Below are 13,843 nucleotides of genomic sequence, written 5' to 3'. Positions count from 1 at the left end.
GCCCTCCTCTTAGCATTTCTCTTTCCATTATCTCCCTCTCCCAATGGTTTTACCTACTCCTTTACTGCTCAAATCTGCAATGCTCTCACCAACCTCCAATCGCTGTTCTTTCATCCCTGGCCGCTAAAATGCAGACACCCCTTACCTGCACCTGCCTCTCCCATCTCTTTAGCCTATCCCTGTCCTGTCATCTTCCCAAAATGCTTCCAGGCAGCCAGCGTTGTAGTCCTGTTCAAAACGTATAGCTGACCCCAATGGCCTTGCTAACTATCAACCTGTCCTCATTCTCCATTGCTATTCTAAGTTCCCACAGGGTGTAGTGCTCAACTGCATCGCTTCCTACCCAGTGACATATGGAAACCATGCCCCCCCATCCCCCTGCCTGGATTCCATAGCTGTCACTCCATGGAAGCAGCGCTGAGCCATGTTTCTAACTACCTCAGCACTACTTCCCATTTTCTGCATTCTCCTTGACAAAGTCACGCGTTTTGGGCTGACTGGTGGGGCTGGAGGAACACTGGGGGCCACAACTGTGAAGAATCCTATGGATCCCTCACTGAAACCCTGACTAAACTCTCCTCCCAGGTGGCCACGGAAAGGAAGACACTTCCTGATCCTGACCTTCTGAGTGGTGTAATCTGGGAGGATCACCTGGGAGTGGACAGCGCCCAGGGTGGTGAGGCAATCCTGTAGGATGAGAGTCAGTATTTGTCCTCCGAAAGGAAGTGACTTTTTGAGTTGCCAAAACAGGTGGTGGTATATTGCAATTATGTCCCAATCCCACATATAAGATCTGTGACCCAAGGTACAAACTCTATTAAATCTGAGCAAACCTTGTCAATAGGAAGATCTTTTAAGAATAAACACGCTCATTACACCCTAACTTGTAATGTAAAAGGATCTAGAGAGAATTCCTTAAATCAAATGTCTTCCTCTGTAAAAACTAATTCTGACAGTCAATTCTTTAATGAGTTTAAGGGAAGTAGTACTGCCCTAACTCGAATGTTGAAAGAAATGGACGAAGGCCCTCATTAGGACCCTGGCCTTAAGGGGTTAACAGCGCCATAAAAGGTTGCAGCGCCGTTAACCCCTTAAGGCCTTACTACGATGTGCCTTTGCGGCTCCCGACCTTAACGGCTGGTCTGGACCAGCTGTTAAAGTAGGGACCCGCAAAGGGACTTTGAAGGTAATTATGGTACCGCAATTTGCGGTACCATAATTACCGCCTTCCCCATTCCCATTGAGCCCTATGGGGCAAAAATGGGAATGGGGAAGGACCAATGGTAAATGGGGAATTACCGCCCCGCCAACCTTGGAATGGGGTGGTAATTCCCCATTTAACCATGGCGGAGTCGGTAAGTTACCTGCGTTAACCATGGCGCTAATAGCGCCATTGGTTAACGCCGGGGTCCTAATGAGGGCCTAAAAGTCCTATAATCCCAGAAGTACTAGGATGAGGAAGAGGGCTGAAGAGGCAAGCTGCAGCACTAGCCAGGCAATGAAGCCTAACAGCCCACACCTGAAGGAACCTGGGAGGCATAAAAGGCCCCTTCATGTGCACGCAATAGAAAGGAGAGGAAGGAGTAGAATCAGCTGGAACTGTGACTGGAATGCAAGCTGTAGCAGTAGTAGCAGAAGGAAGAAGGCACAGGGGTGGCAAACCAAGCAGAAGTGGGAGAACAAGAGGCACGCCGGAACGAAGAGACATCAGATTTCACTTGCTTGTTCTGAGAGGGTCCTGTTCTCTGAAAATCTGAAGTTCAGAGGCTGTGCAGCCAAAGGCGTGCAGGAGAGCTGTCTTTCCCTATGTGAGCCTGATTGCTGTGGTTGCTTGACAACCCGACATGCAGAAGACCAAGACAAGATGCAGTTATCTCTCTGTGGGTCTTGGGAGCAGTAGGGGCTCCCTAAACTCGTGACCGGACAAGAGACACCTTTACAGAAGAAGGGCGTGGGTCCCCAGCGAGCCAGAAGCAGTAGAAGTTGAAGAAGGCATGGAAGCAGTGCGACCCACAGAGCAAGTGTCAAAGAAGCCAGTGAGTGAAGTACTGCTTTCTAACATCTTGTCAAACATTACCGGCAACAGTATCCAAATACGGTTCACTCGCGTAAGACTTTAAAGCAAATAGAAGTTGTTCATTGCATCCAAAATACCTGAACAATGGAAAGGTACCACTCGCCTATAACGTGAAACGTATTTTCTTCGTGAGAAGCGAACGCTGTCTAAACCCATTGTTCAATCATTTAAGACTGATACTACTTGAAGCAGTGGTCGCGTGTTCCTAATTAAGGAAGTGAACACCAATAAGACCATTACCAAATACCTAACTTTGGCAATACAAATGCTACAAACTTTGACTTGAAAAAACTACATGAAAGAGTGGTCGTGTGTGCCCAGTTGTGAATTCGAAAGAAAGACTGAATTCTATTCTTCACCTTAACACGGCATATCTTTCATTCTTAAGAATCTAAAGTGTATAACTGTTGAAGAAGAGAATACACGTTGCCCAAGCTAAGAGTCTCCCCATATTTACAGTGAAACCAACCTTTCTCAAAGTTAAGAAGCAATCTAACTATACTGTGAAGTTAATAACTGTTCATTGGCCTAAGATACAAGTGTGCACGGATTACCTGAAGCTAAGAGAGTGCCACCAAAGCTTCTGGCTAATTACTTGGGCTGATAAGTGGCGGAAAGGTACAGGTAAAGCTAGGGAAGGGAAACTGGCTGTTTGTAAAGTCTCTTTGAGGTTGGCCCAACCTGCAGTGTCAAACTGCGGAAGACAGAGAGAAGTGAGTCATTAAGGCAAACCCAGGTTGTTATTGTGGCAGACAGACAAGAGAGGCGAAGAGGCTGCCCCTTCAGAAGAAAGTTATTCAGCGGGAGAGTGCCTGCCTACTTGAAGTTGTCAAAGTACTTTGAAGTGTATCATGTCGAAGCCTGTCTAGGTGTACAAATTACTGAAGCTGTGGTACAAGTTCCAAATACTGAAGCTCTGGTGGTATATCTGGTTGTCAGTAGATGCAAATTGTAGTAGTCCATATCAAGTGGAGTGTTTTTATTTATTTATTGTGTTTTTATAATGCTTCTATATACAATGGGCCTCATTACACGGTAGGCGGTGAGGGATTACCGGCAGCGGTAAGGGCACCCGTGCCGGTAATCCCTTACCGCCCTACTACGAGGTCCCTTAGCGGGTCCCTTCCCTAACGCCTGGTTTTCCCTTCCATAACGCCTGGTTTTACCAGGCGTTAGGGAAGGGACCCGTTGAGGGACTTCAGAACTAATAACGGGCCCGCTAATAGCGGGCCCGTTATTAGCTCCATCCCCATTCCCATTGAGCCCTATGGGGGCTCAAATGGGAATGGGGAATGGTTCCCAGAATGGGGATTTACCAGGTCCTCCGAGGTCGGAGTGACCCGGTAAATCTCTATTCCGGGAACACGGACCCGGAATGCGGTAAGAGGGTAGCCATGGCGCTAATGGCTACCGCCTACCGTGTAATGAGGCCCAATGTGTTTCATGGTGAAACAAAACAAGGGGGATGGGTTAACAAAATAGAAATGGTCCTGCTAGGTCTTGAGGCAGTCAGTTCATGCATGTGTGGTAATAGATGTGCAGGGGAGATGGGAAGGAGGAAAGGGCCAGAGGGGTAAGTGAGTGCCCAGGTGGACAGGGCCCAGGGAGGAGAGAGTGCAAGGGCAGAAAGGTCCACATGCTAAGCGTGAGGAACGTGCTGGAGGGGCTAAGGGCTTGTAGGCCCAGCCAGGCTAGTGCAGGGGGAGGGAGACCAGAAGGACAACTGCAGGTTGGGGGGTAGGTCGGAGGAGACCAACTGCTGGGGTAGATTGGTGGGGAGAGCCTGGTACCCTATAAGAATCTGAGGGAACCAGACAGACAGTCAAGCGGCAGAGGGGGGGGAAATTAGCTGGGGAGGGGGAGAGGGTGGGAAGAAGAGAAAAGGAGGATCTTGAGAAGCTTCTGGAATTTAAGGAGATCCAGCTCAGGTCTGAGCAGGGTAGGGAAGCCATTCCAGAGGGAGGCACCTGCAGAAGACCGAGATCTACCCTTCACTCTCTGCTTGGAGAATCTCCTGATCTGCATAGAATTTGCGCTAGAAGACTGAAGGGTTCTAGCAGGGAGGCATTTAGGAAGAGAGATTTGGATGTAGCGGGTCCCAGGCCCCAGAAAGCCTATGAATGATGCAGAGGGTTTTGAACTTGATCCTCCCAGCAACCGGAAGCCAGTGGAGAGATTTTAGGGCTGGAGAGATGCAGTCCCTGGGCTTGAGGCCAAGGATACGTCTCGTAGTCCTATTTCTGGTTAGTTGAAGGGGAGCAAAGGGAGGAGTTGGGTAGGTTGAGGAAGGCTGTTACAGTAGTCCAGCCTGGAGAGGACCAGTGCTCTGGAGACAATGAGTTTCTGGGAGAAGGTGAGGGAAAGATGAATGCCTCTGAGGAGGTGAAGCTGAAAGTGAGCCTTCTTGGAAAGGTCCGTAATCCCAGGAGAGACAGGAGTCGAAGATGAAACCAAGGCTATTTGTTTCACAGGAGGGTGGGGGAGTGGGCCCATGGAGGGCAGCCAGAGTGCAGGGGGAAAGGAGGGAGCTAAAGTCCTAATAAGAAGGCTCTCAGTCTTACTGACATTAAGGCAGAGATCGTTAGCAGTGCACCATGCCTAAATAGTAGACAGTCGGGTATGAGAGAGGAGTAGGCAGAGGAGGGGAAATTCAAGGAGAGTTGAGTGTCGTCTGGATAACACTGGAAGTTAGGAGAGAAGGCAAAGATTAAATGGGTTAGGAGGGCAAGGTAGATGTTGAAAAGCCAAGGTGAGAGAATGGAGCCATGAGGGACACCACTGTTAGAGAGTGAGATGGAGGAGAGAAAAGGGCTCAGTTAAACCTGGGAAGGTCGTTCAGAGAGGAAGGAGGTCAGTCAGTCCAGAGCCAGGTCCGTGATGCCAAGGGTATCGCGGAGATGATTTATATTATTATAAGGGTGGAATGATTGACCGTATCAAAGACAGAGCAGAGATCAAGAAGGATGGGAACGGAAGGAGAGTTGGAATCGAGATTAGAGAGCAAGTCTTCACAGCTGCTCAGGAGTGCAGTTTCTGTGCCTCTGGCAACTCTGAAGCTTATGATGTTGGGCTCAGCATTGGCGGTCGGGTGAAAAACACAGCAGACCGCCGCAGCCTAGGATGAATGCGCACAGTGTTGGTTATGAATACAGACATCTTGACAGCACATATTACCAATTTTGCCAGATGCGTTATTTGTTGGTCTACTAGGTTAATTGCACATATGAGCTTTGGCTGCCTCATCCCTATTCAGCAAATTATATCCAACATCTGTGGACATTTTTCCAGGCCATAGGGGTATTTATCCCCTGATGAAGATGTTATAAATCATATATATGTCAAAACTGGTTGGGTTTGAATGCCTAGCATAAGCCAACAGGCTTAAAAACTGTGGGAGGGTGGACTCTTGATATGGGTCCTTGGACCTATGGGATACTATTAGGCACCGAAAGACTGTTCAATTGTGGATTTTTGGACAGATGAAAATTGTTTGTGTTTTCATGATTATTAAAATGGTTTCTTTGGTATGTTGTTTAGATTAACTTGGCTGCTCATGTGTTTTTTTTCTGTGATGTCAGAATTTGCTTTTGATTTTTATGAGTTGTTGAGACTTGTTGTTTCGTATGAGGTATGTATTTTGTCAGCTGTTTGTGTGTATTTGTACAATTTTTGCCCAGGAAGGGGGTAATGGGGATAGGGTGGTTGTAAGCCAGACAGGAAGGGTCGACGTAAGGCTTTTTAAGGAGCGGGTGCCCAAGGGAGTGCTTGAGGAGTGACCGGAAAGATCCAGTGGCAAAGGAGTGATTGCAGAAATCAGCCAAGGCTGGAGCAAGGGAGACAATGTTGTCCTTGATAGTTCTGGAGAAGCAGGGGAACACCTGTTTGGAGGAGACTTTCATAGAGCTGAGCTGACTTGTCTAGAAACCTCATCAGGTGATCTGGCAGAGAAAGAGGAGAGTAGCGGGGAAGCAAGGGGGCAACGGAAACCTGAGAGCAGGAAAGGGAGAGGTGTAGATTTGCAGAGAGGACAGGATTTAATTAATGAAGTGAGAAGCCATAGAGGTGCAGAGGGCTAGGGAAGGCAGAGGAGAAATGGAGGCTGCAGCAGGACTGGCGAGTTCCTTGCGGATGCTGCTGTGTTGTTAGTGGCCCCAGTGATGCAGGCTTTGATAAAGGCCCTCTTCTTCAAGCAGATGGAAAGTCTGTATTGCCTTTGGAGCAGGCTGCAGGCCAGTTTGTCAGAGTATGTGCTTGAAGCCCACCACTACCGCTCAGGCTTGTGTTTCAGAGTGGACAGTTCAAAGTCATACTAGAAGTTTCACTTGGAGGCAGGTTTGATGCAGATATTCATGACAGGGGGCCCTCATTACGAGTTTGGTGGCAGCCATGGTGCTATTAGCACCATGGCTGCCTCCAAACCGGGCTACATTACCGGGTTCCTTCAATGAGGAATAACCGGGTCATTCCAACATTGGAGGATCCAGTAATTCCTCCTTGAAGGAACCATTCCCCATTCCCATTTGAGCCCCCATAGGGCTCAATGGGAATGGGGAGGGAGGTAATAACGGGCATATTACAAATGGCCCGTTATTACCTACCTCTTCCACTTGCGGAACCCGGAAAGGACGTCTGGTTTTCCCAGACGTCTGTTCTGAGTCCTGCAAAGGGAACCTCGTAATCAGCGCTCCCGTAATGAAGGGTGCCGGTCCCGTACCGGCACCCTTCATTACGGGACCGCAAGGGTCGTAATGAGGCCCACGGGCTAGGATGTCCTGAGTGTTGGAGATGGGAGAGTTGAAGGTTAGTAAGGGCTGTGTCCGAATGTGAGAGTCAATGGCAGGAGTAAGAAGGGGAGTGAAGGTGGCGGCAAAATCAGTAACTGACACTCGCTTCATGGGTTGAATGGCAGAGAAGGAAACTGGCAGTGCATGCAGGGGCTTAGCAGGGGAACCCAGGAGGTCCAGGTGAGAGGACAGGAGAGCATGATCCGAACAAGAGAGAGGAGTAATCTGAGGGTTGGAGATGGGGATGTCTGTAGAGATTAGAGCATACAAGTTGCATCCAACTGAGTGTGTCAGACCATAGGGAAGAATGGAGAGGTAAAGAGAGTCACAGAGGTTGCAGAAAAGTCCAGAGGCCACATCAGGGGAGTCGAGGTGAATATTGAAGTCTCGGAGGAGGAGAAGCTTGGGGGCAGAGGCCAGGAGAGAGGACGTGAGGTCAGCCCACTGTGAGAGGAAGAGGGAGACCTGGCCAGAGGGCCTGTAGATTGTGGCACAGTCAGAGAGGGGAAAGGAGAGACACCAAGCCTGCAGACAAGGCATTCAAAAGAGGACTAGGCATGAGTGGGTATGCTAGTAATAGGGACACACTTAGGGAAGATCAAGGACACTCTGCCCTGGACCAGTTAGGCCTGGGCTTAGAGATGATATTGTAGCCCTCCTTTAGGACAGTGTCAAAACTTGTTACAGAGCTGGCAGTTAACCACGTCTTGGTGAGAGCAAGAACGTCATTGTTGAGGTCTTCAAGGAGGTGGCAGATGTCAGAGGAGTGTTTGACGGCAGAGCGAGAGTTGTGGTTAGCTAAGTGGAGCAGTTTGCCACTTTTAAAGGTATTCGGAGGAGGGGTACAGGAGTGTGGTAGCCCTGTCAGTGGTGGCAGAGGGGCCCGGGGGGGTGGCAGAAGTAGGAGTGGCAGGAGAAGGTAGGAAGTTGATGAGAGACGGAAACCGCCCATCAAGAAGGAAGAGGTTGGGCTGAGAGCCCTGGACCATGACAGTGCATTTAGGAAGACATTTATGATGGACCTAGAGGACAGGAAGGATGTCAAGAGTACTTCTCAGCGGGTGCCGCCATTAATAGGAGAGGAAGAAAAAGTGGAGAACACTGCAACCATATGGGAAACCCAAAGGGCAGGAGAGGGGACGACAAAGAGGATGTCGGTGAAAGTCTGCCTGGAAGAAACGTTGACATAGGTGTCAGTGATGGGCATGCCTGGATTGGAGACCAGGAGATCCTTCTTGAGCTTTTTCCTTCCAGACATTGTCAGAGGGATAAGATAGGAGATAGAATAGCTGTTAAAGCATATGGGAGAGATAGAGAGCACCAGTGAGGGAAAGCACGGAGATTAAGAAGCGGGGGAGAGCGCACAGAGAAAGAAGGGGGAGAGAGGGTAAGAGGGAGAATCTGCAGTGCACAAACCGAACTACACCACCCAGCAAGCAGCAATCAAGAATAAAGTGTCCAGGAGGGGGGAAAAGGCCTAGGTTACATTATACAGCAGAAAGACAAGACACCTAGAAGCGAGTTATCAGGATAGAGGGAACATCCTAGATAGAGGGATAGCGGAAAAAGCCTACTTTTTTTTGTTTTTTTAACTCAACAGCAAATGTAAGAACACGCAGATTCGACTATCCTAGAAAGAGGGGGGAAGCCTGATTTTAAACACAACAGCACTGTAAAAATGCAAGATTCGACTTTCCTAGAAAGAGGGGAAAAGCCCCCAATGGCTAACTTAACACAATTCACCTAGTGTCAGAAAACATGAACTGAAACGTGCAGCAGACTGCAAACTTAGCTAATAGGAGTAACAAGACAGGAGGGGCAAATAAATAGGGAGCAGTAATGGCTGTTCCCCCTGTCCGCACCTACCGTACCTTATTAGTCGGTGCTGGTTGACAGCCGCGATGCATGCTCCCACAACAAGCACTGGCAAACACCATCTGGAGCTGCTCTGTAGCGGCTGCCCAATGCCTCGGGCCCTTAGCTGGAGGGGCTGCAAAGGGCAGTGGACTGTGATAGAAAGACAAATGTGAAACTCATCAAGTGTTTGATGGGCTAAAGTATATATCAGTTGACAAAGATGAATGTTCTCATAGTGAATCAAGTAGAATTGAAGTTGTTGAAGTAGCAGAACTGAGAAGTCATCCTGACAAATATACCATTAAAAACCTAAAGTTGTAGCCAAGAGAATACTGGTATGCAAGAACTGTGTATCACTAATACTTGTGGATATTGACTTTACTTTTGAATTGTGGCATATCTTCTTACAGAGTGGCAAAGTATCGTGGCTGGGATTACCATTGGTGCTATTTGGTGGAAGTGGAAAGTGGACATTTCATCAAGGATAAGAGATTTGCCATCATTGGAACTTTGGTTAACAAAACTTTACATTGACTTTGAACCATCAAGAACTGATTTGAGACTTTATTTCTTTGGTTGAACCAAAGCAGAATTGACCTTGAATCCTGGGGAAGTGAAATCATCTAGGACAATAGGTTATTCAAAGTCTATGGCCCTCATTACAACCCTGGCGTTGGACCATGGTGCTAATAGCACCATGGTCCATGCTGGTAACTTACCGACTCCGCCATAGCGGAATGGGGAATAACCGCCCCATTCCGAGGTTGGCGGGGCGGTAATTCCCCATGCCACCATGGCCCTTCCCCATTCCCATTTTTGCCCCATAGGGCTCAATGGGAATGGGGAAGGCGCTAAGTACGGTGCCGCGAATTGCGGCACCGTACTTAGCACCAAGGTCCCTTTGCGGGTTGGTTTTTAACGCCTGCAAAAAGCAGACGTTAAAATCGCCAACCCGCAAAGGGACCTCGTAATCAGGCGTTAAGGGGTTAACGGCGCCGCCACCTTTTACGGCGCCGTTAACCACTTAACGCCAGGGTTGTAATGAGGGCCTATGAATGTTGTTCGTGTTATCTTGTATTGCCATATATCTTCTTTGTGTATTTTCTGCTTAGTGTGAGGGCCAGTTATCATGTGTTGGAGTGTTTCCCCTTAGCTTTGGTTAGGCACGGAAATCCTAATCTCAGTAGAGTAGGGTTAGTCAGGCATTTCTTTTACATATTTATTTTTGAATAAATTGGCATATGTTGATGAATCTTCAAACAGTTGTACACCTTGCATTACTGACCCCTCACACAACCCACTGCATGATGTAGAGCCCAGAGGAGCGAAAGCGCAGATCCTTCAGCCCATCAGCAGCTAGGGAATAATATTGCTGCACCAAAGCCAATTGGACCCCAAGACAGAAGCGATAGGGACCATAACGGGAAGAGGTACCACGTCCAAAACAAGGGAGTCGAAGCCAGAGTTAAGAAAAAATATCCATTGGCTAGGGCACAAGGGAGTAGCCATTGGGTGATAGGGACAACCCCTACACCACCCCATTGCCAGAATGTGGTTTAATAAAGCTCATGGACCCCATGATAAGGAACCGTCTTCCTGTTTGTTTAGGAAAGCTGCAGAACCAATGAGGGTTTGCTCAACAGATTATCCTGGCATTTTCCTTAAAGCCCATCACCCACCAGCCAGGCGAAATTCTCTAGCTGCCCAAAATACCATTGTATTGCAAAGTCTGCAAGAGTTACCGTGCCCTTGACCCCAAGGAGTGCCTGAGGTTCAGCAGACTTGTATTGCACAGCATTTGCTGGGTTATGATGATCAATGGCCTTGGGTACAGGCGAGCTGGAGGCAATGGCATTTATAAGGAGAGTCAGAAGGAAGGAGATTGTGGGAAGAAGAGGGGTAGATCTAGAGGCGCAAGAAGAGAGCAAAGGAGGTGAGATCGTCATGGGAGGGAGAGGAGTGAGTGAAGGAGGCGGTGTAGATCTGGAGGCGGGAGAGGAGAGCATAGGAGGTGGAATTGACATGGAAGGGAGAGGAGTTAGTGAAGGAGAAAGAATAGATCTGGAGGAGGGAGCAGAGAGCAAAGGAGGTGGAATCATGCGGCAGAGGAGTGAGTGAAGGAGGCGGAGTAGATCTGGAGGCGGGAGAGGAGAGCAAAGGAGGTGGAATTGAAATGGAAGGGAGAGGAGTTAGTGAAGGAGGAGGAGGAGGAGATCTGGAGCTGGGAGAGGAGAGCAAAGGAGGCAGAATCATCATGGGGCTGAGGAGTTAGTGAATGAGGAGGAATAGATCTGGAGCCAGGAAAAGACAGCAAAGGATGCGGAATCGTCATGGAAGGTAGAGGACTGAATGGAGGGGGAGGAGCACATCTGGAGGTGGGAGGTGACAGCAAAGGAGGTGGAATCATGGAAGGGAGAGGAGTTAGTGAAGGAGGAGGAATAGATCTGGAAGTGGGAGAAGAAAGCAAAGGAGGTGGAATTTTCAAGCAAGGGAGAGGAGTGAGTGAAGATGGAGTAATATATCTGGAGGTGGGAGAAGAGGGCGAAGGAGATGGAAGCATCATGGAAGAGAAAGGAGTGAGTGAAAGAGGAGGAATAGATCTGGAGGTGGGAGAAGAGAGCAAAGGAGAAGAACTCGCCATGGAAGGGAAAGGAGTAAGTGAAGGAGGAGTAGTGGATCTGGAGGTGGGAGAAGAGAGCAAAGGAGGTGGAATTGTCATGGAAGGGAGAGGAGTGAGTGAAGGAGTAGATCTGGAGGTGGGAGAAGAGAGCAAAGGAGGTGGAATTGTCATGAAGGGAGAGGAGTGAGTGAAAGAGGCGGAGTAGATCTGGTGACAGGAGAAGAGAGCAAAGAAGGTGGAATCATCTTTGAAGGTAGAGGAGTGAGTTAAGGAGAAGGAGTAGATTTGGAGGCAGGTTAAGGGAGCAAAGGTGGTGGAATTGTCATGTAAGGGAGAGGAATGAGTGAAGATCTGGAGGTGGGAGAAGAGAGCAAAGGAGGTGGAAACATCATGAAGGGAGAGGAGTGAGTGAAGGAGGAGGAGTAGATCTGGTGACGGGAGAAGAGAGCAAAGGAGGTGGAATCATCATGGAAGGAAAGGGAGTGAGTGAAGGTGGACGAGTAGATCTGGAGGTGGGAGAAGAGAACCAAATAGGTGAAATCATCATAGGAGGGAGAGGAGTGAGTGAAGGCGGAGGAATAGATATGGAGGCGGGATAAAAGAGCAAAGGAGGTGGAATCGTCATGGAAGGGAGAGGAGTGAATGAAGGTGGACAAGTAGATCTGGGGACGGGAGAAGAGAGTAAAGGAGGTGGAATCATCATGAAAGGGAGAGGCGTGAGTGAAGGAGGAGGAATAGATCCATATGCCGGAGTGGAGAAAGAGAAACAGGAAGAGAGACGTGAAGGGGTTACAGGTGAGTTATGGATAACAAATAGATCTTGAGGGGTGAGGAGTGAGCAAAGAAGGCAGACCAGATAAAGGAATAGTAGATCTGGAGGCGGGAGAAGAGAGCAAAGGAGGTGGAATCAAGGGAGGGAGAGGAGTGAGTGAAGGAGGAGGAGTAGATCTGGAGGCGGGAGAAGAGAGCAAAGGAGGTGGAATCATCATGGGAGGGAGAGGAGTGAGTGAAGGAGGAGGAGGAGATCTGGAGGCGGGAGAAGAGAGCAAAGGAGGTGGAATCATCATGGGAGGGAGAGGAGTGAATGAAGGAAGAGGAGTAGATCTGGAGGCGGGAGAAGAGAGCAAAGGAGGTGGAATCAAGCGAGGGAGAGGAGTGAGTGAAGGAGGAGGAGTAGATCTGGAGGCGGGAAAAGAAAGCAAAGGAGGTGGAATCATCATGGGAGGGAGAGGAGTGAATGAAGGAAGAGGAGTAGATCTGGAGGCGGGAGAAGAGAGCAAAGGAGGTGGAATCATCATGGGAGGGAGAGGAGTGAGTGAAGGAGGAGGAGTAGATCTGGAGGTGGAGGAGAGAGCAAAGGAGGTGGAATCATCATGGGAGGGAGAGGAGTGAGTGAAGGAGGAGGAGTAGATCTGGAGGCGGGAGAGGAGAGCAAAGGAGGTGTAATCATCATGAAGGGAGAGGAGTGAGTGAAAGAGGAGGAGTAGATCTGGAGGCGGGAGAAGAGAGCAAAGGAGGTGGAATCATCATGGGAGGGAGAGGAGTGAATGAAGGAGGAGGAGTAGATCTGGAGGCGGGAGAAGAGAGCAAAGGAGGTGGAATCAAGGGAGGGAGAGGAGTGAGTGAAGGAGGAGGAGTAGATGTGGAGGCGGGAGAAGAGAGCAAAGGAGGTGGAATCATCATGGGAGGGAGAGGAGTGAATGAAGGAGGAGGAGTAGATCTGGAGGCGGGAGAAAAGAGCAAAGGAGGTGAGATCGTCATGGGAGGGAGAGGAGTGAATGAAGGAAGAGGAGTAGATCTGGAGGCGGAGAAGAGAGCAAAGGAGGTGGAATCAAGGGAGGGAGAGGAGTGAGTGAAGGAGGAGGAGTAGATCTGGAGGCGGGAGAAGAGAGCAAAGGAGGTGGAATCATCATGGGAGGGAGAGGAGTGAGTGAAGGAGGAGGAACAGATCTGTATGGGGGAGTGAAGAGAGTGAGACAGGAGGAGAGATCTGAAGGGTTACGAGTGGGTTAAGGATACTGAATAGATCTTAAGGGGTGAGGAGTACCCAAAGAAGGCAGAACAGATGCGGGTTGGAGCTATGGGGAGCAGAGGAGGTGGAACAGAGAGAGACCTTAAAAGAGAACAAACCATCAGTGAATATTAAGCAGGGCGTCGCGCTGGCGCTTAGTACCTGATGTTCGTGGTGACAGTGGAGTTGACGCCAGACTGCCTCGGGTTCTGTAGATAGGGTGACGCAACAAACCAACCCAAGACCCACCAGAATGTGACTAGGAGATCCTAGATCAGTTCCCCACGCCATGGGACAGCACTTCCCAGATTAACGTGGCACAGAAACAGTGCAAGCACTGACTGGGAAGGCTGATGGCAATGTCCAAGAGTGTGGTCCGAAGGATGAGTCCAAGGGTCTGGTCAGACTGGATGAAGGTAGATCCAAAGGTCCTGGTAGGAGTAGAAGATGACTAGCCAGACAACACGGGATACACACCAGTAGCACAAGGAGAA

At 49.2% G+C, this 13,843-nt stretch overlaps 1 protein-coding gene across 1 annotated transcript in view; it reads right to left on the bottom strand.

The window, feature by feature from the left end:
• The window catches only part of TAF8 (TATA-box binding protein associated factor 8), a 69,111-nt gene extending 60,328 nt beyond the window's left edge, over positions 1-8,783 (bottom strand). The window contains exon 1 of the mRNA XM_069633045.1: positions 8,733-8,783. Coding sequence (XP_069489146.1) covers positions 8,733-8,768 — 36 coding nt within the window. The 5' untranslated portion in view covers positions 8,769-8,783. The remainder of the gene's footprint in view (positions 1-8,732) is intronic.
• Positions 8,784-13,843: the final 5,060 nt, after the last annotated feature.

This window comes from Ambystoma mexicanum, chromosome 13 (genome assembly GCF_040938575.1).
Source record: "Ambystoma mexicanum isolate Mex_15411 chromosome 13, UKY_AmexF1_1, whole genome shotgun sequence".
Lineage (NCBI taxonomy): Eukaryota > Metazoa > Chordata > Amphibia > Caudata > Ambystomatidae > Ambystoma > Ambystoma mexicanum.
Note: the sequence above shows the minus strand (reverse complement) of the source record. Positions and strands in the feature narration are given on the sequence as shown.